The sequence below is a fragment of the Chiloscyllium punctatum genome, chromosome 29 (genome assembly GCF_047496795.1).
Source record: "Chiloscyllium punctatum isolate Juve2018m chromosome 29, sChiPun1.3, whole genome shotgun sequence".
Taxonomy (NCBI): Eukaryota; Metazoa; Chordata; class Chondrichthyes; order Orectolobiformes; family Hemiscylliidae; genus Chiloscyllium; species Chiloscyllium punctatum.
In genome coordinates, this window is record NC_092767.1 from 69,900,476 (window position 1) to 69,927,855 (window position 27,380).

General features: G+C 48.4%; 1 protein-coding gene across 2 annotated transcripts in view; it reads right to left on the reverse strand.

Moving 5' to 3' along the window:
* The window catches only part of LOC140454538 (dapper 1-like), a 108,592-nt gene that overhangs the window by 23,328 nt on the left and 57,884 nt on the right, over positions 1–27,380 (reverse strand). For both annotated transcript variants that reach the window (XM_072549355.1, XM_072549356.1), the window contains exon 2: positions 5,546–5,678. In XM_072549355.1, coding sequence (XP_072405456.1) covers positions 5,546–5,678 — 133 coding nt within the window. The remainder of the gene's footprint in view (positions 1–5,545; positions 5,679–27,380) is intronic.

Here is a 27,380-nt window from a genome sequence, read left to right on the forward strand (position 1 = left end):
AAGTTCAAGGTCAGTTCAATAAATGCAATGTTGGAAAGGTACCAGAAAAATCGCCAAGAATGTTACTGGATTGTTTCAGAATGCATCTGACTCACTACGATTAACTGTCCCCTAATTAACTCTTGATGACACAAGGACCCTTGTGTTTTTTTCTGAAACATTACCTCTCCCATTTGATTGGTTCTCTTCCCTGATTCATTCATTGAATCTGGGCATCACTGGGTGAGGCCAATATTTCTTGTCCGTCCCTAAATTGCCCAGAGAGCAGGCAAGACTCAACCGCTCTGCTGTGCGTCTGGAGTCACATGTAGGTCAGACTGGGGAAGGCTGGCAGTCCCCTTCCCTCAAGTGAAGAGGATGGGGTTCTTAATGTGATTTCCTCAATCCCATCATTACTTTCTTCATTTCAGACTTTTGTTGAATTCAAATTCCACCAGCTGCCTCAACAGAATTTGAACCTGGGTCTCTGGATTAATAATCTAGTGATAATACCACTAGACCACTGCCTCCTCTGTTGAGACTCTGTCTTCCCGCCTCATGTGGGTTGCAAAAGATCCCATGGAACCATTTTATGGAGCCACAGAGCCTTACCAAGTTAAAAAATCACACAACACCAGGTTATAGTCCAACAGGTTTATTTGGAAGCACTTGCTTTCAGAGCACTGCTCCTTCATCTCCACAACCACCTGATGAAGGAGCAGCGCTCCGAAAGCTAGTGCTTCCAAATAAACCTGTTGGACTATAACCTGGTGTTGGGTGATTTTTAATTTTGTCCACCCCAGTCCAACACCGGCACCTCCACATCACAGAGTCTTACAGCGCAGAAACCGACCTTTCGGTCCAACCAGCCCATGTTGACCATAAGCCCAAACTAAGTTAGTCCCCCTGCCTGCTCCTGGCCCATATCCCTCCAGACCTTTCCTAGTCATATAATTATCCAAGTGTCTTTTAAATGTTGTAATTGTACCACATCCACCGCTTCCTCAGGAAGTTCATTCCACACGCGAACCACCCTCTGTGTGAAGAATTTGCCGCTCAAGTATTTTTTAAAATCTCTCTCCTCACACCTTAAATATTTTGAAGAGGACTAGATGGGTTCTGACTGCTCAGGGTGGTCTGGGTCAATATTCATCCCTTAGCCAACATATATAAACCAGTTGGGCTGGTCAGTATTCCCTTGCTATTCCTGGGAATTTGCTACGTTATCAAGAAAGCAAATAGCGTGTCACCGTTTATTCCAAGAAGAGTTGAGGTCATGTGGAAAATTGTTGCATTGCAATTTTATACAGCCTTGGTGAGATCACAAACCGAATATAGTGTGCAGTTTTGAGCTCATTACCGAAGGAAAGATAATCTTGCCATAGAGGGAGTACATGAAAGATTTAACTGCGCTGGATGAAGGGGGGGAATATTCTTCAAAGTATTTAAGGTGAGAGGAGAGAGATTTTAAAAAAGACAAATTCTTCACACAGAAGGACGTGTGAGAAGATTAAACAGGTTAGGGCAATAGTCTCTAGGGTTTCGACAAAGAGAAGGTGATCTCAAACAAATATCCAAAACTCTGAAGACTCTTGTGATGCAGTGGTAGTGTCCCGACTTCAGGGTCAGAAGATCCAAGTCCCACCTGCCCCCATGTCCAAAAACGTGATACAAAATACCGACAGAGCTCAACATCGTCAATGTAGGGAGGAGGATTTTTGTTTTAATTGTTCATTCACAGGATGAGGGCATCACTGGCTAGGTCAGTATTTATTGCCTCATCCCAAATTGCCCAGAGGGCAGTTAAGAGTCAATCACATTGTTGTAGGTCTGGAGTCACATGTAGACCAGGTAAGAATGGCTGTTTCCTACCCTAAAGGGCATTAGTGAATCAGATGGGTTTTTCCAACAATCGATTCCTGGTCATCTTTAGATTCTTAATTCCAGATTTTTAGCGAATTCAAACTCCACCCTCTGCCCTGGGCGGGATTTGAACCTGGGAACCCGGGACTTTTCCTGGGTCTGTGGATTAACAGCGCAGCAATAATACCACTCGGCTGTCATCTCCTTGAGGAAGGCAGCTTGGAAGAAGAGGGTATAGTCTCGGGATGGATAGCAACCCATTTAGGGCTAAGCTGAGGAATCTTTTCACACAGAGGGGAATGACGTTTGGAATTCTGTATCCCAGAGCCACTCATCCCACGCTTGCTCAGGGTGCGATCGATAATTCAAAACTGGGGACAGTGTGGGAGCTGAAGATTGAGCACGATCCTGGGTTTGAAGGGCTGAATGGCTTCCTCCCACTCCTAGCCCTCATGGTGTTGTACACACACATTAGCTGCCCTGTTGACCACAATAGTGGCTGCAAAAGGCACTCCCCTGGGTCACATTACCCCCTCTAACACTGTATCACTCCATCGTTTCACGAAAGAAACTTGGTCCGGCCAGAGGATGGGAAAGTCGCTATATAAATGCAAGTCATTTTTGTGACACAAACACTTTGTGAAGCAGCTCGCTCAGTGATGGGGGGGGGGGGGGGAGACTCTCTCCTGGTACAGCTTTAAAACGAAAGGAGCAGAAAAGTGCGCGTGGAAACAGGGAGGGAAGGGGCATGCGCAGTGGGGGGAGGCAGAGGCGCCCAGCAATGGGCAAGAGGGGCGGAACTCCTGCATTCGCATAGCACCTTCCGCAGCCTCAGGGTCATCCTAAAGAGCCAATATTTTCTACAAAAACGTTGTTGCAACGTGGAGGCTAAACAAATGCAACGGTAGTGGTCGATACAAATACAGCCAGGCACACAGAGAGAGACAGTGGAGGAGAGGCGGGGAGGGTTATTCAGCTGGAGTAATGTCAAAGTTTTCACTTTTCTCTTTGTTTGTTTATTTTGTACTTAATTGATTTTAGTACCTAAGATTTGTAACGAGGTACTTTGTACCTGAGACGGTACAGTGTGAGGCAACATTGTACACTTTTCACTGTACTCCTGTGCTTGAGTACACGTGGCAATAGAACCTAATTCTAATTCTCAAAGGGGGAGATACAGGGGCAGATAGAGACCAGAAAGGAATGTTAATTAAACACAGGCCATTCGGCCCCTCGAGCCTGGCCTGCCAATCTGAAGAAATCACCTTCCAACTTATCACCTTCCCACACTGCCCCTCGATGAGAAGGGGAAAGGAAAGGAATAAGAGAGAAAGGAATTGGAAAGGCAGAGAGACACAGTCGAAGCTGAGACAGCTCATTGTAAAACAGCCGCACTAACACAGAGGGTGAAGAGGAAACCACGAACGCTCAAGAGACAGGCCGAGAAATTATTATAAGGGCTGAGCGAACTGGCTAGGCAGACCAATTCCATCACAGCAGCACTGAAAGGCAACGGGGGTGGGAACACTTCAGGGACAACCCAGAGACACAGGGATCAAACGCTGCCCCTAAACTGACCTCAAACCCTTGACATGGGACATTGTGTGCCTTAAGCAAGAACATCTGGAACCTATCTCCTCCCTTCACAGGTCTGGACAGATGTGCCTGGGGTATTTTCAGCATTTTCTGTTTGCTTTTCGTGGCCAATTTACTGCGAGTCTAACAGGGAGTCGCTTCTACAGGCACAGGCCAGTGGTTTTTAAACACCACAACGCTGCTAATCCCGCTGTCTCCCTCCGTGAATTCCAATTTTTCCACTGATCAGGACTTTGTAAGCGGGACTCCAAGTAACTCAGGCTGAGGGTGACCATATAGAGGTTTATAAAGGGGCATGGATAGGGTGATTAGCGAAGGGCTTTTTTTTCCCAGTTCTGAGGAAGGGTCACAAGACCTGAAATGTTAACTCTGATTTCTCTCCACAGATGTTGCCAGACCTGCTAAACTTTTCCATTAATCTCTGATTGATGGCATTCACAGCTCTTTCAGTTTCTTTTCCCCAGGGTAGGGAGGTCCAAAGCCAGAGGGCATAGGTTTAAGAAAAGATTTAAAAGGGATCTGATGTTATCACACATGGGGGTGGTGTGTGTATGGAACGAGGGAAGTGGTGAAGGCTGGTACAATTAGAAAAGGCATCTGGATGGGGATATGAATCGGAAGGGTTTGGAGGGATATGGAGGGACAAATGGGACCAGATTAATTTAGGATATTGGGTCGGCATGGAAGAGTTGGGCTGAAGGGTCCGCTTCTGTGCTGTACATCTCTATGACTCTACTTTGGCTATTGGCAAATGCCACAATGGTGCAGCACCATTTGTTTCATAGGATAGAATATCCTAGAATCCCTACAGTATGGAAACAGGTCCTTCAGCCTAACAAGTCCACACCGACCCTCCGAAGAGTAACTCACCCAAACCCGTTCCCCTACCGTACATTTACCCTTAACTAGTGCACCTAACCTACACATCCCTGGACATAATGGGCAATTTAGCATGGCCAATCCACCTTAACCTGCACGTCTTTGGACTTTGGGAGGAAACCAGAGCACCCAGAAGAAACCCACACAGACACGGGGAGAATGTGCAAACTCCACACAGACAGTCGCCCGAGGGTGGAATCGAACCTGGGTCCCGGGTGCTGTGATGCAGCAGTGCTAACCACTGAGCCACTTGCCCCCTTGAGACCCAACAACACACTCTACACTGACCTGCACTGAAGGAAGCTCATAGGTGGAGACCGAGAGCACCAGGGGTCTGCCTGGTCACCACATTCCCCACTACCTACTCACCTCCCCAGCCTCAATGCCTCCTCCTGCCTCAAACTGCCCCCTGAGTTGCCCATTATCCCCCCAAATGACAGAGCCATCACAATGCACTTTATATAATCCCTACAGTGTGGAAGCAGGCCATTCAGCCCAAGTCCACGCCAACCCTCCAAAGAGTAACCAACCCAGACCCATTCCCCTACCCTATTACTCTACATTTCCCCCTGACTAATGCCCATAAACTACACATCCCTGAGCACTATGAGCAATTTAGCATGGCCAATCCACCCTAACCTGCACATCTTTGGACTGTGGGAGGAAACCGGAGCACCCGGAGGAAACCCACGCAGACACGGGGAGAACGTGCAAACTCCACACAGACGGTCACCTGAGGCTGGAATTGAACCCAGGTCCCTGGTGCTGTGAGCTTACCATCACTGAGCCACCGTGCTTCTGTATAAACCGTTTTTCGGAAATAAACCCGACTACATTATTTTAGCCTGTTACCATTGATCCTGTCACGCGATGATTCAAAGAAGGGGGAAGGTGAGCATTGCAGAGAGTCTCCTGTGAACAGCGAGCGAGCGATTGCTAAACCAGACAGCATCAATGTGAGTGAAAGGCTCCCCGAATTGTTAGCTATCCTGTCAGCCTGTTTGTGAAAAATGTAGTCTGGCCAATGACTGGAAACATAATAGGATAATGGCAAGACATTCTGTGTGACAGGAATTTCACTCTCGATCATTGTTATGGAAGTCAGCATATCATTCAAACCTTATAAGTACTCAACCCCTGTCCCACCCTTCCCCCCACTGCCCCCCCCCTTCCCCCCACTGCCCCCCCCCCCCCACCCCCCACCAAATCCCCAAAAATGGTGGCTTACCGGAACTCGGTCGGCTGTCAATGTCCAGGTCCCCACCACCGGCCTGGTTCGCCTCCAGTCTGAGATCATTAACCTGTCTCTCCAGTTGCTGGAGAGGGCTCAGCAATGTGGTGTCATGGCGTCTCAGACCATTCTGGGGGGGGGGGGGGGGAGCAAGAAAGTGGAGGGGTGGTGTGTTGGGGTCGGGAGGGGATGGGGTGGGGAGGTGTCGGTGGTGGAATAACAGGGAGAAAGGAAGGAATTGTTAGAGATGGCACGGTCACAGCACATCCACACCAATCCCGGTCACCCGCAGCTCTGAGTTGAGAAGGAGCTTATCTGCATTCCCGTAGCGCCCTTCCCTTCCTCAGGACTCTCGCTGGGCGCGTCAGAATGTCATGGGTTCAAGCGACACATCGCTCCCCCCCCCAACCCCCAACTCCAACAACACCCACAAAAAAACAACAGAGAGATGTGAACACAGCTCAGTCCATCACACAAACCAGCCTCCCACCCACTGACTCCATCTACACTTCCCACTGCCTCAGGAAGGCAGCCAAAATCATCAAAGACCCCTCCCATCCCGGTTAGAATCTCTTCCACCCTTTTCCGTCAGGCAGAAGATACAGAAGGTTGAAAACACATACCAACAGATTTAAGAGTACCTTCTTCCCTGCTGTTATCAGACTTATGAACCCCTCATATATTAGTTAATCTTTCTCCAAGCCTGTACACTATATTCTGCATTCAGTTCTATGACCCTGATATAAGATTAGATTAGATTCCCTACAGTGTGGAAACAGACCATTTGGCCCATCAAGTCCACACCAACCCTCTGAAGGGCAACCCACCTCCCTCTGACTAATGCATCTAACACTATGGGGCAATTTAGCACGGCCAATCCACCCTAACCTGCACATCTTTGGACTGTGGGAGGAAGCTGGAGCACCCAGAGGAAACCCACACAGACACGGGGAGAGTGTGCAAACTCCACACAGACAGTCACCCGAGGGTGGGATCAAACCTGGGACCCAGGATCTGTGAGGCAGCAGTGCTAACCACTGAGCCACCGTGCCGTAAGGTAGGATTTGTCTGGATAGCATGCCAAACAATACCTTTCACTGTCTCAGGGTCCATGTGACAGTAATAAATCAAATAAAAAAAAGAATACATTGGATGCACTACCGAGGGTGGGCTGCCCTGTCAGAGGAGCTATCTCTCACATGAAACATCAAACAAAGGCTGGATTGGCTCTTTCAGCTGTGCATCCCAAAGTACTTTCCATAATAGAACATGAAGAGTGGACTATTCGGCCCATCAAGCCTGCTCAACCTTCAATGTGATCCTGATGGATCTGTCTGTAGTGTCTGCTCCATTTTCCTCTCTGTGTCTCAAGAATCCTGTGCTGTCTTTTCTCAATGGTGTTGGGGAACAACCCAGCCTGCACTGCCCCCCTCACCCACACCCCTGCACTCCCCACCAAGGGAGTGAGATCTGTGCCGATGAGTGACCCTCAGAAGCTGCAGTCCCTCCAATGGTGAGGAAGTTTGAGCAGTTCATTTGGGTCCAGCCAGCTCTGGTGACCAGGGATGGAACAGAAATGAAAGCAGGGAATCTCTTTGGGCACTCCCCCTGCTGCTCCTGGCTACAAATGTCAGTCAGGCCTCACTCCATGGCAAGCCTTTCCTCAATTCTCTTCCCACATTCTCTTCAGTGATCTCAGTGAACAGGCAGACTGTGTGTGTGTATGTGTGTGTGTGTGTGTGCAGTTGTGAGAGAGAGAGTGAGTGTGAGTCGGAATGAGAGAGTGAAAGACTGTGTGTGTGAGTGTGTGAGAGTCAGTGTGTGAAGGAATGAGAGAGAATGAGTGAGAGAATGTGTTCATTTGTGTGTGTGTGGAAGTGACAGCATGTGAGTAAGACAGTGTGCACATTTGTGTGTGTGTGAGTGTGAGAGAGAGTGGGTGAGCATGTAAAAGAGTGAGTGGAAGTAACTGTGTGAGAGTGTGAGTGTGTGTGTATCTGTGGGAGATTGAGAGAGTGTGTACGAGTGTCAGTGTGTGAGTGTGAGTAACTGTCGGAAGCACTTCACTCATACTGATGCTGTGAGTTTGAGTAAGTGTGTGAGAGTGAGAGAGTGTGTACGAGTGAGTGACTGTGAGAGTGAGTAACTGTGTGAGAGTGAGAGAGTGTGTACGAGTGAGTGAGTGTGAGTACCTGTGTGAGAGTGAGTGTGTGTACGAGTGAGTGAGTGTGAGAGTAACTGTGTTAGAGTGAGATTGTGTGTACAAGTGAGTGAGTGTGAGAGTGAGTAATTGTATGAGTGAGAGTGTGTGTATGAGTGAGTGAGTGTGAGAGTGAGTAACTGTGTGAGAGTGAGATTGTGTGTACAAGTGAGTGAGTGTGAGAGTGAGTAACTGTGTGAGAGTGAGAGTGTGTGTAAGCGTGAGTGAGTGTGAGAGTGAGTAACTTTGTGAGAGTGAGAGAGTGTGTATGAGTGAGTGAGTGTGAATGTGAGTAACTGTGTGAGAGTGAGAGAGTGTGTACGGGTGAGTGTGAATGTGAGTAACTGTGTGAGAGTGAGAGAGTGTGTACGAGTGATTGACTGTGAGAGTGAGTAACTGTGTGAGAGTGAGAGAGTGTGTACGAGTGAGTGAGTGTGAGTAACTGTGTGAGAGTGAGAGTGTGTGTAAGCGTGAGTGAGTGTGAGAGGGAGTAACTATGAGAGTGAGAGAGTGTGTATGAGTGAGTGTGAATGTGAGTAACTGTGTGAGAGTGAGAGAGTGTATACGGGTGAGTGTGAGAGTGAGTAACTGTGTGAGAGTGAGAGAGTGTGTACGAGTGAGTGAGTGTGAGTACCTGTGTGAGAGTGAGAGAGTGTGTACGAGTGAGTGTGAATGTGAGTAACTGTGTGAGAGTGAGAGAGTGTGTACGAGTGAGTGAGTGTGAGAGTGAGTAACTGTGTGAGAGTGAGAGAGTGTGTACGAGTGAGTGAGTGTGAGAGTAACTGTGTGAGAGTGAGATTGTGTGTACAAGTGAGTGAGTGTGAGAGTGAGTAACTGTGTGAGAGTGTGTGTACGAGTGAGTGACTGTGAGTACCTGTGTGAGAGTGAGAGTGTGTGTACGAGTGAATGAGTGTGAGAGTAACTGTGTGAGAGTGAGATTGTGTGTACAAGTGAGTGAGTGTGAATGTGAGTAACTGTGAGAGTGAGAGAGTGTATATGAGCATCTGTGCGAGTGTGTGAGAGCGAGAGAGTGTGTACGAGTGAGTGTGAATGTGAGTAACTGTGTGAGAGTGCGAGAGTGTGTATGAGCATCTGTGTAAGTGTGTGAGAGTGAGAGTGTGTACGAGTGAGTGAGTGTGAGAGTGAGTAACTGTGTGAGAGTGAGAGAGTGTGTACAAGTGAGTGAGTGTGAGTAACTGTGTGAGAGTGAGAGAGTGTGTATGAGTGAGTGAGTGTGAGTAACTGTGTGAGAGTGAGAGAGTGTGTACAAGTGAGTGAGTGTGAGTAACTGTGTGAGAGTGAGAGAGTGTGTATGAGTGAGTGAGTGTGAGTAACTGTGTGAGAGTGAGTGTTTATGAGTGAGTGAGTGTGAGAGTGAGTAACTGTGTGAGAGTGAGAGAGTGTGTATGAGTGAGTGAGTGTGAGTAACTGAGTGAGAGTGAGAGTGTGTGTACGAGTGAGTGAGTGTGAGTAACTGTGTGAGAGTGAGAGAGTGTGTACGAGTGAGTGAGTGTGAGAGTGAGTAACTGTGTGAGAGTGAGAGTGTGCATACGAATGAGTGAGTGTGAGAATGAGTAACTAGGAGTGAGTGTGAGTAACTGTGTGAGAGTGAGAGAATGTGTACGAGTGAATGAGTGTGAGTGTGAGTAACTGGGTGAGAGTGAGAGTGTGTGTACGAGTGAGTGTGCGTATGAGTAACTGTGTGAGAGTGAGAGTGTGTGTATGAGTAAGTGAGCGAGTGTGAGTAACTGTGTGAGAGTGACAATGTGTGTACGAGTAAATGAGTGTGAGTAACTGTGTGAGAGTGAGAGAGTGTGTACGAGTGAGTGAGTGTGAGTATGAGTAACTATGTGAATGTGAGAGAGTGTGTACGTGTGAGTGTGAGAGTGTGTAACTGTGTGAAAGTGAGTGTGTAACTGTGTGAAAGTGAGTGTGTATGATTGAGTGAGTGTGAGTGTGAGTAACTGTGTGAGAGTGAGAGAGTGTGTACGGGTGAGTGTGAATGTGAGTAACTGTGTGAGAGTGAGAGAGTGTGTACGAGTGATTGACTGTGAGAGTGAGTAACTGTGTGAGAGTGAGAGAGTGTGTACGAGTGAGTGAGTGTGAGTAACTGTGTGAGAGTGAGAGTGTGTGTAAGCGTGAGTGAGTGTGAGAGGGAGTAACTATGAGAGTGAGAGAGTGTGTATGAGTGAGTGTGAATGTGAGTAACTGTGTGAGAGTGAGAGAGTGTGTACGAGTGAGTGTGAGAGTGAGTAACTGTGTGAGAGTGAGAGAGTGTGTACGAGTGAGTGAGTGTGAGTACCTGTGTGAGAGTGAGAGAGTGTGTACGAGTGAGTGTGAATGTGAGTAACTGTGTGAGAGTGAGAGAGTGTGTACGAGTGAGTGAGTGTGAGAGTGAGTAACTGTGTGAGAGTGAGAGAGTGTGTACGAGTGAGTGAGTGTGAGAGTAACTGTGTGAGAGTGAGATTGTGTGTACAAGTGAGTGAGTGTGAGAGTGAGTAACTGTGTGAGAGTGTGTGTACGAGTGAGTGACTGTGAGTACCTGTGTGAGAGTGAGAGTGTGTGTACGAGTGAATGAGTGTGAGAGTAACTGTGTGAGAGTGAGATTGTGTGTACAAGTGAGTGAGTGTGAATGTGAGTAACTGTGAGAGTGAGAGAGTGTATATGAGCATCTGTGCGAGTGTGTGAGAGCGAGAGAGTGTGTACGAGTGAGTGTGAATGTGAGTAACTGTGTGAGAGTGCGAGAGTGTGTATGAGCATCTGTGTAAGTGTGTGAGAGTGAGAGTGTGTACGAGTGAGTGAGTGTGAGAGTGAGTAACTGTGTGAGAGTGAGAGAGTGTGTACAAGTGAGTGAGTGTGAGTAACTGTGTGAGAGTGAGAGAGTGTGTATGAGTGAGTGAGTGTGAGTAACTGTGTGAGAATGAGAGTGTGTGTACAAGTGAGTGAGTGTGAGTAACTGTGTGAGAGTGAGAGAGTGTGTATGAGTGAGTGAGTGTGAGTAACTGTGTGAGAGTGAGTGTTTATGAGTGAGTGAGTGTGAGAGTGAGTAACTGTGTGAGAGTGAGAGAGTGTGTATGAGTGAGTGAGTGTGAGTAACTGAGTGAGAGTGAGAGTGTGTGTACGAGTGAGTGAGTGTGAGTAACTGTGTGAGAGTGAGAGAGTGTGTACGAGTGAGTGAGTGTGAGAGTGAGTAACTGTGTGAGAGTGAGAGTGTGCATACGAATGAGTGAGTGTGAGAATGAGTAACTAGGAGTGAGTGTGAGTAACTGTGTGAGAGTGAGAGAATGTGTACGAGTGAATGAGTGTGAGTGTGAGTAACTGGGTGAGAGTGAGAGTGTGTGTACGAGTGAGTGTGCGTATGAGTAACTGTGTGAGAGTGAGAGTGTGTGTATGAGTAAGTGAGCGAGTGTGAGTAACTGTGTGAGAGTGACAATGTGTGTACGAGTAAATGAGTGTGAGTAACTGTGTGAGAGTGAGAGAGTGTGTACGAGTGAGTGAGTGTGAGTATGAGTAACTATGTGAATGTGAGAGAGTGTGTACGTGTGAGTGTGAGAGTGTGTAACTGTGTGAAAGTGAGTGTGTAACTGTGTGAAAGTGAGTGTGTATGATTGAGTGAGTGTGAGTGTGAGTAACTGTGTGAGAATGAGAGTATGCGTACAAGTGAGTGAGTGCGAGAGTGAGTAACTGTGTGAGAGTGAGAGAGTACGTACGAATGAGTGTGAGTGTGAGTAACTGTGTGAAAGTGAGAGAATGTGTACGTGTGAGTGAGTGTGAATGTGAGTAACTGTGTGAGAGTGAGAATGTTTGTACGAGTAAGTGAGTGTGAGTGTGGGTAACTGTGTGAGAGTGAGAGTGTGTATACGAGTGAGTGTAGGTGTGAGTAACTGTGTGAGAGTGAGAGAGTGTGTACGTGTGAGTGAGTGTGAATGTGAGTAACTGTGTGAGAGTGAGAATGTTTGTACGAGTAAGTGAGTGTGAGTAATTGTGTGAGTGAGAGAGTGTGTACGAGAGAGTGAGTATGAGTGTGAGTAACTGTGTGAGAGTGAGAGAATGTGTACGAGTGAATGAGTGTGAGTGTGAGTAACTGGGTGAGAGTGAGAGTGTGTGTACGAGTGAGTGTGCGTATGAGTAACTGTGTGAGAGTGAGAGTGTGTGTACGAGTGAGTGTGCGTATGAGTAACTGTGTGAGAGTGAGAGTGTGTGTATGAGTAAGTGAGCGAGTGTGAGTAACTATGTGAGAGTGACAATGTGTGTACGAGTAAATGAGTGTGAGTAACTGTGTGAGAGTGAGAGAGTGTGTACTAGTGAGTGAGTACGAGTGTAAATAATTGTGTGAGAGTGAGAGAGTGTGTATGCGTGAGTGAGTGTGAGAGTGAGTAACTGGGTGAGAGTAACTGTGTGAGAATGAGTGTGTGTACGAGTGAGTGAGTGTGAGTGTGAGCAACTGTGTGAGAGTGAGAGTGTGTATGAGTGAGTGAGCATGAGTGTGAGAAACTGTGTGAGAATGAGAGTATGTGTACAAGTGAGTGAGTGTGAGAGTCAGTAACTGTGTGAGAGTGAGAGAGTGTGTACGAGTGAGTGAGTGTGAGTAACTGTGTGAGAGTGAGAGAGTGTGTATGAGTGAGTAAGTGTGAGAGTGAGTAACTGTGTGAGAGTGAGAGAGTGTGTATGAGTGAGTGAGTGTGAGTAACTGAGTGAGAGTGAGAGTGTGTGTACGAGTGAGTGAGTGTGAGTAACTGTGTGAGAGTGAGAGAGTGTGTATGAGTGAGTGAGTGTGAGAGTCAGTAACTGTGTGAGAGTGAGAGAGTGTGTACAAGTGAGTGAGTGTGAGAGTCAGTAACTGTGTGAGAGTGAGAGAGTGTGTATGAGTGAGTGAGTGTGAGAGTCAGTAACTGTGTGAGAGTGAGAGAGTGTGTACAAGTGAGTGAGTGTGAGAGTCAGTAACTGTGTGAGAGTGAGAGAGTGTGTATGCGTGAGTGAGTGTGAGAGTGAGTAACTGTGTGAGAGTGAATGTGTACGATTGAGTGAGAGTAACTGTGTGAGAATGAGTGTGTGTACAAGTGAGTGAGTGTGAGTGTGAACAACTGTGTGAGAGTGAGAGTGTGTATGAGTGAGTGAGCGTGAGTGTGAGTAACTGTGTGAGAATGAGAATGTGTGTACAAGTGAGTATGAGTGTGAGTAACTGTCTGAGAGTGAGAATGTGTGTACGATTGAGTGAGTGTTAGTGTGAGTAATGTGTGAGACTGAGAGTGTGCGTACAAGTGAGTGACCATGAGTGTGACTAATTGTGTGATAGTGAGAGTGTGTGTACGATTGACTGAGTGTGAGTGTGAGTAACTGTGTGAGAGTGAGAATATGTGTACAATTGAGTGAGTGTGAGTGTGAGTAACTGTGTGAGAGTGAGAAGTGTGCGAATGAGTGAGTGATCATGAGTGTGAGTAACTGTGTGTGAGTGAGAATGTGTGTACGAGTAAGTGAGTGTGAGTAATTGTGTGAGAGATGAGAGAGTGTGTACGAGTGAGTGAGTGTGAGAGTGAGTAACTGTGTGAGTGAGAGAGTGTGTACAAGGAAGTGAGTGTGAATGTGAGTAACTGTGTGAGAGTGAGAGAGTGTGTACGAGGGAGTGAGTGTGAGTAACTGTGTGAGAGTGAGAGAGTGTGTATGAGGGAGTGTGAGTGAGTAACTGTGTGAGAGTGAGAGTGTGTGTACAAGTGAGTGAGTGTGAGTAACTGTGTGAGAGTGAGATTGTGTGTACAAGTGAGTGAGTGTGAGTAACTGTGTGAGAGTGAGAGAGTGTGTACAATTGAGTGAGTGTGAGTAACTGTGTGAGAGTGAGATTGTGTGTACAAGTGAGTGAGTGTGAGTAACTGTGTGAGAGTGAGAGTGTGTGTACAAGTGAGTGAGTGTGAGTAACTGTGTGAGAGTGAGATTGTGTGTACAAGTGAGTGAGTGTGAGTAACTGTGTGAGAGTGAGAGAGTGTGTACAATTGAGTGAGTGTGAGTAACTGTGTGAGAGTGAGAGAGTGTGTACAAGGGAGTGTGAGTGAGTAACTGTGTGAGAGTGAGAGTGTGTGTACAAGTGAGTGAGTGTGAGTAACTGTGTGAGAGTGAGAGTGTGTGTACAAGTGAGTGAGTGTGAGTAACTGTGTGAGAGTGAGAGTGTGTGTACAAGTGAGTGAGTGTGAGTAACTGTGTGAGAGTGAGAGTGTGTGTACAAGTAAGTGAGTGCGAGTAACTGTGTGAGAGTGAGAATGTGCGTACGAGTGAGTGCATCAAGTGGGTGGGAAACTTTGAGTGTGTCTGTACCTCCTCCTGGATGGTCACTCTCTGACTGTTCACTCACAATGAACCATGGTGGGCATGGTGATGGTGTGTGCCAAAGGGGCAGTGAGTGCCAGGGAAGCTCCTGATTGCTTAAAGCTGGTGCCCTGACTGGAGGAGGGGACATGGGCTGGTCGAGGGGCTTGCGTGGACAGTAAGAGAGAGGGTACAGACTGCAAACAAAGGGGAAGGGCTTCTGAGTGTAGAGTAGGTGAGGCCATCTGTCTCTCCCTGACACCTGTATTGTTTCAGGGTCAAAATTCACAACCTATTCACACTTATCAGGAATGTGCAGCTGAGCTGCCGATTTCACTTCCTCCCAGCCTTCAGATGAGGAAAGTGCGTCACTGTGACCTTCGAGGGTCATGTGACCAGCGAGAGCAGGCCGCTGATAGGCCCAGGTGGGTGACTAAAGACTGAGGTCGTAGGTCAAGTCCATCAATCTTCCTGGCCCATCAACCAATTTGTCAAAAAGTCCATTATGGCTATTCAATCCGAGGCCGGAAGATTTCTCGCCCTCAACGCTGAGCAATTGTCTGCGCCCACACAACAGAAAAAAATAGGCCGAGAAAGAAAGAGGGTCTTGCTGTCCAGATGCTGGGGCTGTTTACCAAACCCTCCCTCCTCTCTCGCGGAGACTAGTGCCTTTCCTGACTACTTTTCCTCAAGAAATGAAAGTCAAGGTTCATTCTCTAAGAGGGGCGTCACCAAATGTGTGAGTGGAGCGAGAGAGAGAGAAGAGGGAAATTGGGCCAGACCTCAGAGTTGGAGACTGCAGGATGGGGCCGAAGGGGAGGTGGGGGAGTGGGGGGTTATGGGAGGATGTGCAGGACAAGGGAGGAAAGGTTGACCAACACGCAGTCTTGGCTTGGCGCTAGCGTGGCAGACCGAGCGAGTGTATCTCAGCAGAAAGTCAAAGGTGCTCTTTCAACAATGAGCAACAGGGCAATCTGTCTCCTCACATCACAGCTTCGACAGAGGAACAATGCAAATGCTAATCGAGTCGCGCGTCTGCCTCAGGATCCAAGCTAACGGCTGTGCTGAATGAGCTCATCCATATGGACCATGACAGGTTGGGATGGGGGGTGGCAGGGGAGTGGAAGGTGGGCCAGAGAGCAGGGGCAGAGAAGAGGAACACAAAAGAAGATTGGAAAGAGTCATTGAGTCAAGAGTCAAGAGGTGGAAACAGACCCTTCGGTCCAACCCGATACTGATTTGGATCTGGAGTGTCGGAGGCTGAGGGGTGACCTTATAGAGGTTTATAAAATCATGAGGGGCATGGATAGGGTCAATAGACAAGGCCGACCAGATATCCCAACCCAATCTAGTCCCATTTACCAGCATTTGGCCCATATCCCTCCAAACCCTTCCTATCCATGTACCCATCCAAATGCCTTTTAAATGTTGTAATTGTACCAGCCTCCACCACTTCCTCTGGCAGCTCATTCCATACACGCACCACCCTCTGCGTGAAAACATTGCCCGTTAGATCCCTTTTGAATCTTTCCCTATGCCCTCTAGTATTGGATTCACATACCCTGGGGAAAAGACCTTGAGTATTTACCGTATCCATGCCCCTCATGATTTTATATAACTCTATAAGCTTATTGGGATGTTTATTTTTGAAGGGGGAGCATATTTGAAATGAATAAGATAATGAGGGGGCGTGGGCAGGGTGGACAGGAAGCAGCTGTTGCCCCTGAGTTGAAGGTTCAATAATGAGGGGGCACCATTCTAAGGTGAAAGGTCAAGAAGGTGGCAGGAATCTGGAATGCACTGCCTGAGGGGGTAGTTGAGGTGGGAAACCTCACAACCTTTAAAAAGCACTTGCTTAGCACTTGAAATGTCATAACATTCAAGGCGATGGGTCAAGTGTGGGAAAGTGGGACTACTGCAGCTGGGCCAACATAGACCCAATGGATTGAAGGGCCTCTTTTGGATGTATGATTCCATGGTTCTAAGGCAGGTTTCCACATGGGAGCTTGCTGTGTGCAAACTGACATTGTAGGGTGTCGGAAACATGGCAGTTAATTGACACAAAGTATGTGTCCATGGAGACCAGTACTGATTTGGATTTGGAGCGTCGGAGGCTGAGGGGTGACTTTATAGAGGTTTATAAAATCATGGGGGGGCATGGATAGGATAAATAGACAAGGTCTTTTCCCTGGGGTGGGGGAGTCCAGAACTAGAGGGCAGAGGTTTAGGGTGAGAGGGGAAAGATATAAAAGGGACCTAAAGGGCACCTTTTTCACACAGAGGGTATGGAATGAGCTGCCAGAGGAAGTGGTGGCAGCTGGTACACTGACAGCATTTAAAAGCTGTTTGGACGAGTACACGGTTTTGGGGGCCAAAGCCGGGGACTAGTTCACTTTAGGAAACTTGGTTAGCATGGACGGGTTTGGCCGAAGGGTCTGTTCCTGAGCTGTGATGAGATCATCTGGCTTTTTTCATTCGTACATTTTGGCATAAACATTGGGTGGGGGAACGCCCTTTACTCTTTCTTTCAAAGTAGTTCTGTGGGACCTTGTAAGTCTCCCCGATGGACTGTAAGACCCAGTTCGATGCCAACATCCACCCCCCCCCAACCGTGGCAGGGTAACCCTGGCAACGGGGAGCATGTGGCCCACGTCTCATGCTGAAGATTCAGGAGCAAGTCCCGGACTTACCCCTTCATAAATATTGACCGTTCCCCCCCTCCCCCCACCGCCCCACCCCCGCTCCATCCACTCCCAGAACAGACTGTGGCCAAAACACTCTGGAAAATACAATCAGTGATAACCTGGGCAGAGAAGCCTATTCTGTAGGCCTCAACGCTCCACTTTGCCACATCATTTCCACCTACAAAGGCATGCAGCAGAACGTTTCACTTTGGAAGTATTCCAAGCCACCTCCCCCGCCCATTGAACTTCAATCCAGATTTGGAAAACAGGGAAACTTACATCACCCGTCATCAACTCGAGTGAGATGTTCGAGTCGACTGGGTCCAGAGTTTGGGGCAATAGCCCCACACACCACCTGGACACTTGGTGGCTGCTCCTGTGTGCAAATGGACCTCAACCGAGTCTCAGGACCATCCCTGATCTGAGGTCAACAAGCAAGGAGCGTTTAGTCTGTCAGACTGCTCATACCACAACATTGCCACAGAGGCTGCAGAGAAAAAGAGATATTTAATCCGTCAAAGGAAAATATGCTGCTATTTTGGGAATTTATATAATGAATAAATTGAGGCCCTGCAGGGCTCCAATTTCCCCCTCTGGTTCGGCTGAACGCAGACTGGGAGTGAGTCCATCTTTCGTTGTTGCCTTGGACACAACTCTGACTCAGCGACTGACCTATACCAGCTCGATGGAGATGTAAGTGCCCCATGAGGTGACTCGTGTTCCAGTCCCCCATGGGAAAAATCTGTAGACCGCAATAATATGCACAAACATTTTGCCACTGCCACCCCTCCCCCCCCCCCCCCACCCCCTTCCCTCAAGGAAACAGTCACAGACAAAATTACCACCTTGTGGATCTGGTGCTGTGACATGAATCAGAACCGATGCAAATTACACACGAATTAAGAGGAGAGTGATGCTTTCAAATCAAAAGGTCGATTTGCCTTCGCACAGCCGACACAAGGCCTCGCTGTCGCCGGGTCAAAATCCGGGAACTCCCTCCCGAACAGCATTGAGGGTCTACCCCCCCTCCCCCTCCCACCACCAGCCGGGCTGCAGCAGTTCAAGAGGGTAGCTCACCCCCCACCTTCTCAAGGAATAGGGCAATAAACCCTGGCTCAGCCAGTGCCCCACGAGTGAAATAAAAAAAGGCTAGAGACATGTCTTGCTCAACTGCAAACACTCCCTTCAGCACATATGGTATCATGTGGGATACACTTCCATACTCTGCTGTTGTTTATCCCCAGCAGTAGATCAGGGGTCTGGTCCAAACGGTAAGTTCCATTTAGCAGCTGGTTATCATCAAGAAGGTACATGAAACCTCTCCCTCAGATTCTGGTGATGACCTTCTTTCTCAACCAACCAACCAGCAACACCCTAGTTTCTCAATTTGGTTATTTCTGGTCAAGCACCTAACTCTTTAGCATTGTCTAGGATATGCACGGACTTCCAGGTCTATAAGACCACAAGACATAGGAGTGGGAGTAAGGCCATTCGGCCCATCGAGTCCACTCCGCCATTCAATCATGGCTGATGGGCATTTCAATGCCACTTACCCACACTTTCCATGCAGCCCTTAATTCCTGGCGTGATCAAGAATTTATCAATCTCGGTCTAGCCCTAATGTTCAGAGTCAAGAAATGTGATGCTGGAGAAACACAGCCGGTCAGGCAGCATCCGGGAAGCAGGCGAGTCAACGTTTCACGCATAAGCTCTTCGTCAGGAACGATGAAGGGCTTATGCTCGAAACGTCGACTCTCCTGCTCCTCGGATGCTGCCTGACCGGCTGTGCTTTTCCAGCACCACCCTCGCCTCTCGTCTCCAGCATCTGCGGTCCTCACTCTCTCCCAGTTGATTTTCTCCCGAACGTTAACCCCCCAGCATAGGCTTCAGTTCATTTTACCCCACTTGAGCAGGGCCTCCAAGAGATCCAGTCTCCCGATCACCTTCTGCCTCCAGTTCTCCTTTGTGGGCTGTGAAATAACTACAGAGAGGCTGGTGTCCCGTCACCTCGTCACCCTTTATTTACCAGGGCGCAGTCCACTGGCTGGGAGCTGACCCGTTCAGAGTCAGTACCTGAAGTGAGGAGATTCCGAATCCCCTGTTTATATCTATAGTCCAGGGCTCCCACAATGCAACCCCAATCAATGACCTCATAGTCAATGGGATTCTCCTTGTTCCTATCACTACATCTACCAGCCCCACAAATTCACTTCCTCACTGATGCTTCCAGGCCAAGGGCCGCCAAGTCGCATCAACCCGGTATTTCGCATTACCCAAGAATAACGTCGGCCGACCCATTTACAATTGGTACAAAATCTTAAAAGGATTCTTTTAAAGCATTACAGATTCCCAGAAAACACTTTAAAGACATTACAGGTCTCGTTTACTGTACTGCTTCCAGGTCGAATGTCATCACTTTTCCCTCTTTGTAAAGGCTAAAACTTTACCACAGTAACATTTTCTTTGCAACAATGTTCGAAATACATGCACATTCTGGACATCATTACATCATCACCAGAAGGATCAGGGTCAGCTGTGATGGCCCCCAATCCCCAATCTCCAATATCCTGCTGTTAACGGGTAAAAAGACCATTGAAGGTGAAAGATGGACAGACACATAGAAACAAAGAAAATACATGAGTAGACCATTCAGCCCTTCAAGCCTGCTTCCAGCATTCAACAAGGCCATGGCTGATTTACCTCAGCTTGACTCCCACCCTCAATATTTCCATAACTAGCGAGTTTTGAGAAGATTTGTAGCTCAGGTTGAGGTTCTGGGATGTAGGTTTTCTCACTGAGCTGGAAGGTTCGTTTTCAGACATTTTGTCACCATACTCGGTAATATCTTCAGTGAACCTCCGGATGAAGCACTGGTGGTGTGACCCACTTTTTATTTATGTGTTCAGGTTTCCTTGGGTTGGTGACAATAAAAGTGGGCCATACCACTAGTGCTTCATCCGGAGGCTCACTGAAGATATTACCGAGAATGGTGACAAAACATCTGAAAATGAGCCTTCCAGCTCAGCGAGCAAACCTACATCCATAATTTCCATAATTAGTCATGTGATCGTACAGGACTTAAATATTGCTGACAAAATACACATTTTGATGAAATATTTCACCATTTCTCAGGATAATGTACAAGAATATCATATTAAGACAATGTACAAAATGAAAGAACATGCCCACGCACTGTTCCAACTCAACAAAATAGAGCGACCATCACTCACTGGATCATTTCTGAGTCTTGACCAATTAGAATCGATCTGTTTGGTTCAAAACTTAAACAAAGCCTGGCAGTTGGCCGTCAGTCATCATTAACTGGTGCATTAACCATGGCAGCAAGTTAGGGATTGATTGGAGGGGGGGGGGGGGGGGAGAGATCTGAAGAGCAGAATGTGTGTACAAATTCCAGTGCTGCTCACATCCAATTAAAGAATAAAGAAAAAAAATATATAGATAGAATAACAGATACCTGGGAGTGAGTTACAGACTGGAAACTATTCAAGGGGTTCTGAGGGTTTATGTACCGAGTAACAGATACCTGGGAGTGAGTTACAGACTAGAATCTAATCACAGAGTTTCGGGATGTTTATATACGGAATAACAGATATCTGGGAATGAGTTGCAGACTGGGATCTAATCGAGGGGTTCGGGAGCTGCTTATATAGAGACTAACAGATACTTGGGAGTGAATTTAGATTGGAATCTGATAGAGTTCTAGTCATGAAGACTTAGAGTGGTGGTGTTCCCATGTATCTGCTGTCCTTGTGCTTACAGGGAGAGGAGATCATGATTCAGAAAGTGCTGTCTCAGGATCTTTGGTGAATTTCCGCAGTGCATCTTGTCGATGGTACACGCTGCTGCTACTGAGCATCAGGGTGTGGAGGGAGGGGATGTTTGTGGATGTGGGGCCAATTAAGCAGGGGGCTGCTTTGTCCTGGATGGCGTCGAGCTTCTTGAGTGTTGTTGGAGCTGCCCCCCATCCAGGGGCAAGTGGGGAGTATTCCCTCACACTCCTGACTTGTGCCTTGTAGATGGTGGACAGGCTTTGGGGGAGTCAGGAGGGGAGTTACTCACTGCAGGATTCCCAGCCTCTGACCTGCTCTTGTATCCACTGTGTTTGTGTGGTTTGTCCAGTTCAATGGTTAGCTGCAGGATATTGATTCAGTTAATAATGCCACTGAACATCAAGGGGTGATGGCTGATTCTCTCTTTTCGGAGATGGCCCCGTGTTTGCTTCATTTGAGTGAATCATCACTGATATAATTTTCTTTCCTGCTGTGGGGGGATTTCTAAACTGAAGGCTCTGAGATGGGGGGAGGGGAAAGGCAAATAAAAACCGCAAAAGGTTCCAGCAAATTGCCAACACTTGTCTTTGAGTAATGATCAGGCCGCTGATGCCACACTTGGAATGTCTTCTCCATACATGGGGACGGAGTTAAGCGGCAGACAATATCAGGAATGTGTCGGAGCTGCGTGTTCTCTTCCTGCTCTATCTACACAGTCCTGGTGCGTCACTGTGCTGTTCCACTTTGCTGCCGAATCCTCATGTTTTAACCATCTCTCTTTCAGCTGGTGTTAAAGAGACCGCACTGTCTGATGATGAGCCTCTGACCTGGTTTATTAAGTTGTTAAGAATCGCAGTCAAGGAGACAGCCTCACTCTTTAACTCAGTGACTTCAGGGCAACAGCTCAACTCAATCCCTGACGGTCATCAGGAAAACGTGCATCCGATTTGGGAAAAACAGGGGGGGGCGAGCAGATTGTGCAACTCATTTAATCCCAAGAAAGCTTGTAAGAATTCACACTCGCAGATACTAGCCCTTCCATCTCTCACTCGCTCACACTGTCCCACTCTCAGACACCAGCTCCTCCCTCACTCACTCACACTGTCCCACTCTCAGATATCAGCCCCCTCACTCACTCACACTGTCCCACTCTCAGACACCAGCTCCTCCCTCACTCACTCACACTGTCCCACTCTCAGATATCAGCCCCCTCACTCACTCACACTGTCCCACTCTCAGACACCAGCTCCTCCCTCACTCACTCACACTGTCCCACTCTCAGATATCAGCCCCCTCACTCACTCACACTGTCCCACTCTCAGACACCAGCTCCTCCCTCACTCACTCACACTGTCCCACTCTCAGACACCAGCTCCTCCCTCACTCACTCACACTGTCCCACTCTCGGATACCAGCTCCCCCCTCCCTCACTCACTCACTCACACTGTCCCACTCTCAGATACCAGCTCCCCCCTCCCTCACTCACTCACACTGTCCCACTCTCAGACACCAGCTCCTCCCTCACTCACTCACACTGTCCCACTCTCGGATACCAGCTCCCCCCTCCCTCACTCACTCACTCACACTGTCCCACTCTCAGACACCAGCTCCTCCCTCACTCACTCACACTGTCCCACTCTCGGATACCAGCTCCCCCCTCCCTCACTCACTCACTCACACTGACCCACTCTCAGATACCAGCTCCCCCCTCACTCACTCACTCTCTCACACTGTCCCACTCTCAGAAACCAGCCCCTCCCTCACTCACTCACACTGTCCCACTCTCAGATACCAGCTCCCCCCTCCCTCACTCACTCACTCACACTGACCCACTCTCAGATACCAGCTCCCCCCTCACTCACTCACTCACACTGTCCCACTCTCGGATACCAGCTCCTCTGCCCACCCCAATCCTAATTTCGTTTGACCATGAAGTAAGGTGCTTTTGTGCGATTGTTGTTATGCTCATGAACCTTTTCCCGTCAGCCTGCCTCCAAATTCTCTGGAGTACATCTTACAGAGAGAGCGAGAGAGAGAGAGAGAGAGAGAGATAGAGATAGAGAGAGCGAGAGAGAGAGAGAGACAGAGAGCTTCAATGATTTCCCTGTGAATCATCAAGAACGGTGACTCATGTAGAATTACAGATGTATTTATGGAATTTTGCAAAACATTCCTCCCCTGCATCGTCTGTGTTTCTCTGCTTTTCTGCTGTGCAGAGTGTTCAAGGCTGTGGGATTGGATTAAACTGAGTGCAGTAGGGAGCAGAGTCCATCAGGGGCAGATAGCACTCCCTCTGCAGTGGCCCTATATTTTTTGGGAAGCTCTGTCACTGTTCAATGGTCAGATACACGGTCACAGTATTGAGTTGAGGAGGCTGCGGACAGTCTTATTATGGAAGGCAGCCATTCTGGCCATTATGTACACATGCTAGCTCTTTGACCACTCCACGTGTTTGTTCCTCCCTCGGTTTTCCACCCAGCTCCCGTTCAATGTCCTTTTCTGGGACCTGGCCTCCTTTCCCTGCGACTACCTCTCCACGTCTCACCTTGAGGGAAGGTCTCTCTCCTCTCTTTCCCCAGATTCGCTGGACGGAGCATGAGACCCTGCATTTGTGTCGCGCCCCTTCACCATCCAGGGGTCGTCACTGAATTCTTCAGCCCCATGGTGTTCCTTTTGAAACACCAACGTTGTTAGAGTCATAGAGATGCCCAGCACAGAAGCAGCCCCTTTGACCCAACCCAAACTAGTCCCATTTGCCAGCATTTGGCCCATATCCCTCCAAACCCTTCCTATTCATATACCCATCCAGATGCCTTTTAAATGTTGTAATTGTGCCAACCTCCACCACTTCCTCTGGCAGCTCATTCCATACACGTACCACCCTCTGCATGAAAACATTGCCCCTTAGGTCCATTTTAAATCTTTCCCCTCTAGTTTTGGAATTCCCCCATTCCAGAACTATTCACCCTATCCACGCCCCTCAGGAATTTATAAACCTCCATAAGGTTGGAAAGATGGCTGCCAATTTGTGCACAGCACTCCCCAACAACAATAATGGCACAACTGACCCCATCAGCCATTGCTTGAGGGATAAATATTTCCCAGCGCACACAGGGAAGCAGTCCGACCCTTCTTCGAGATGGGGACATGTTACATCAGTCTGAGAGGACAGGTGAGGCTTCAGTGTAGCATCTCGTCAGCAGCTTTGACAGTGCAGCGTTTCAATTGCGCTGCTCTGGGACCGTCCCCCTGGTTGTAGGTTCAAGTCTCCGAGAATTCACCCCCCCCCTCCGTTGACAGGAGAGGTACAGGCGGAGTGCTGATGTTAGATGGGTTAGCAGTGCAGAGGTCCAGCCTATTGCACGGGGACCTGAGTTCAAATCCCACCTTGGGAACCTAAATTCAATTCATAAACTTGCAATGGAACGCTAGTTAAGGGATGGTGGTAGCAACACTGAGCTGGTAGGACCTCAGTTGAGTGGGTGGCTGGTCTGCAATGCAGAGCGACACCACCAGCGTGGGTTCGATTCCCACACCAGCTGGGGTTACCATAACAGCCCCACTTTGCCCCCTGAGGTAAAGGGTCATCTCTCTCGAAAGCGAGAGTCCTGTGGTAACTGTTCCTCCTCAGCTGGTAATCCAGGGGGTTGACACTCACACCCCTTCATAGCAGTCACCAGAAGTTAACAAATAAATCAGGAGTCAAAAGCTTGTCTCGTGATTAGTCTCTGGTCACCGTGACAACTATTGTTGTAAAAACCAAAATCTAGTTTTCTTTAAAGATCACAGTCACATGGCATGAGGCTATAGTCCAACAAATAAACCTGTCGGATTATAACCCGGTGTGATATGGCTTCTGACTTTGTCCATCCCAGTCCAACCCCAACACCTCTACATCCTTCACAGGTATACAGATCAGGGTGGATTGGCCATGCTAAATTACCCCATAGTGTTCAGGGATGTGTAGGTTAGGGTGGATTGGCCGTGCTAAATTACCCCATAGTGTTCAGGGATGTGTAGGTTAGGGTGGATTGGCCATGCTAAATTACCCCATAGTGTTCAGGGATGTGCAGGTTAGGGTGGATTGGCCATGCTAAATTACCCCATAGTGTTCAGGGATGTGCAGGTTAGGGTGGATTGGCCATGCTAAATTACCCCATAGTGTTCAGGGATGTGTAGGTTAGGGTGGATTGGCCATGCTAAATTACCCATAGTGTTTAGGGATGTGTAGGTTAGGGTGTATTGGCCATGCTAAATTACCCCATAGTGTTCAGGGATGTGTAGGTTAGGGTGGATTGGCCATGCTAAATTACCCATAGTGTTTAGGGATGTGTAGGTTAGGGTGTATTGGCCATGCTAAATTACCCCATAGTGTTCAGGGATGTGTAGGTTAGGGTGGATTGGCCATGGTAAATTACCCCATAGTGTTCAGGGATGTGTAGGTTAGGGTGGATTGGCCATGCTAAATTACCCCACAGTGTTCAGGGATGTGTAGGTTAGGGTGGATTGGCCATGCTAAATTACCCCATAGTGTTCAGGGATGTGTAGGTTAGGGTGGATTGGCCATGCTAAATTACTCCATAGTGTTCAGGGATGTGTAGGTTAGGGTGGATTGGCCATGCTAAATTATCCAATAATGCCCAGAGGTGTGTAGGTTAGGGTGGATTGGCCATGCTAAATTATCCAATAATGCCCAGAGGTGTGTAGGTTAGGGTGGATTGGCCATGCTAAATTATCCAATAATGCCCAGAGGTGTGCAGGTTAGGGTGGATTGGCCACGCTAAAGTGTCCCTAGTGCGCAGGGATGTGGAGACTGGTTTGGATAGCCACAGGAAAATGCAGTACTACAGGGATTGGGCAGGATGCTCTTCTGAGAGGTCTGTGTGGACTCGATCGGCCAAATGCCTTTTTCCACACTGTAGGGCTTCTATGGTTCACTTGACTGAAGAAAATCTGCCATCCTTACCTGGTCTGGCCTACACGTGATTCCAGACCCACAGCCAACACGGTGGCCCTCTGAAATGGCCCAAGCAAGGGAGTTAATCTTGGGGCAATTAGGGACAGGGAGCAAATGCTGGCCCACTGCCTGTAGTGAGGTGGACCTCATCAAACAGGAGTTCCCTGTTTAGGGCTGTTAACCTGGTCCAATCAGGGAGCCCTGGCTGACATGGAATCACAAGAGAAAATGAGAACTGCAGATGCTAGAGATCCGAGTCGAGTGTGTGGTGCTGGAAAAGCACAGCAGGTCAGACAGCATCCAAGGAGCAGGAGAGTGAATGTTTCAGGTATAAGCTTATGCCCGAAATGTTGACTCGCCTGCTGCTCAGATGCTGCCTGACCTGCTGTGCTTTTCCAGCGCCACACTCTTTAACGTGGAATCATAGAACCCCTACAGTGTGGAAACAGGCCCTTCCGCCCAACAAGTCGATACCAACCCTCCAATGAATAACCCACCCAGACCCATTCCTCAACATTTACCCCCAACTAATGCACATCCCTAAACATGATGGGGCAATTTAGCATGGCTAAATCACCACAACGTACACATCTTTTGGTTTGTCAGAGGGTCGGTATGGATTTGTTGGGCCGAAGGGGCTGTTTCCACACTGTAGGGATTCTATGAAACAGGAGGAAACCCACTCAGACACGGGGAGAATGTGCAAACTCCACACAGACAGTCACCCGAGGCTGGGGTCAAACCCGGGTCCCTGGCGCTGTGAGGCAGCAGTGCCAAACACTGAGCCATCGTGTCGTCCAAGGGTGAGTGTCAACGATATTGAATCCTTGATTGTCTGACCCAGCAAGAGGCAGTGTAATTGCCAAAGGCCATGCGTTTGTATATAAGGGGTGATTGGTGCTGGGCTGGTCAGCCTCTGGGGCATTACCTCCATACTCACGGGGAAATGAAGGAATAAGCAAATATCTTTCCAGCTCATGGGTATTGTGTGCCAAGGCTGGCACCAAGCAAGAAGAGGAATTGATCCTGTCTCCGCCGGCATTTTCCTGCATTGACTGCTGCCCAGTGGCCTGGCAGAGGGAGGTGGGTGAGTCCGACCAGAGATGGCAAAGAGAGTCACCAAACCAGCCCCCTCCCCCAACCACTGAGGCCTGAGCTTGGAACATTGTGCTGTTTCCATCATCCTGAGACCTTCAACTGCTATCCCCTCCTTCCCCCCACCCCAGCCCAAATCCCCCACATTCCTTCTATTTGTCACGTTCCCCACTTCCTGCCCTGCCATCAATTAGAAAGAAGCAATCTCCCCGACAGCCAATCGGATGATTCGCAAGACAACCCAATCCCTGAGGTGGCCCCACACATTCGGAATCATAGAGTCCCGACAGCGTGGGAGCAGGCCATTCGGTCCATCGGGTCCACATCAACTCTACGAAGAGCATCCCCACTCAGACCCATTCCCCCTATCCTATCCCTGTAATCCTGCATTTCCCATGGCCAATCCACGCTAACCTACACATCCCTGGGCACTTTGGGACAATTTAGCATGGCCAATTCACCCTAACCTACACATCCCTGAACACGATGGGGTAATTTAGCATGGCCAATCCACCCTAACCTACACATCCCTGAGCACTATGGGGTAATTTAGCATGGCCAATCCACCCTAACCTACACATCCCTGAACACTATGGGGTAATTTAGCATGGCCAATCCACCCTAACCTACACATCCCTGAACACTATGGGGTAATTTAGCATGGCCAATCCACCCTAACCTACACATCCCTGAACACTATGGGGTAATTTAGCATGGCCAATCCACCCTAACCTACACATCCCTGAACACTATGGGTAATTTAGCATGGCCAATCCACCCTAACCTGCACATCCCTGGGCACTATGGG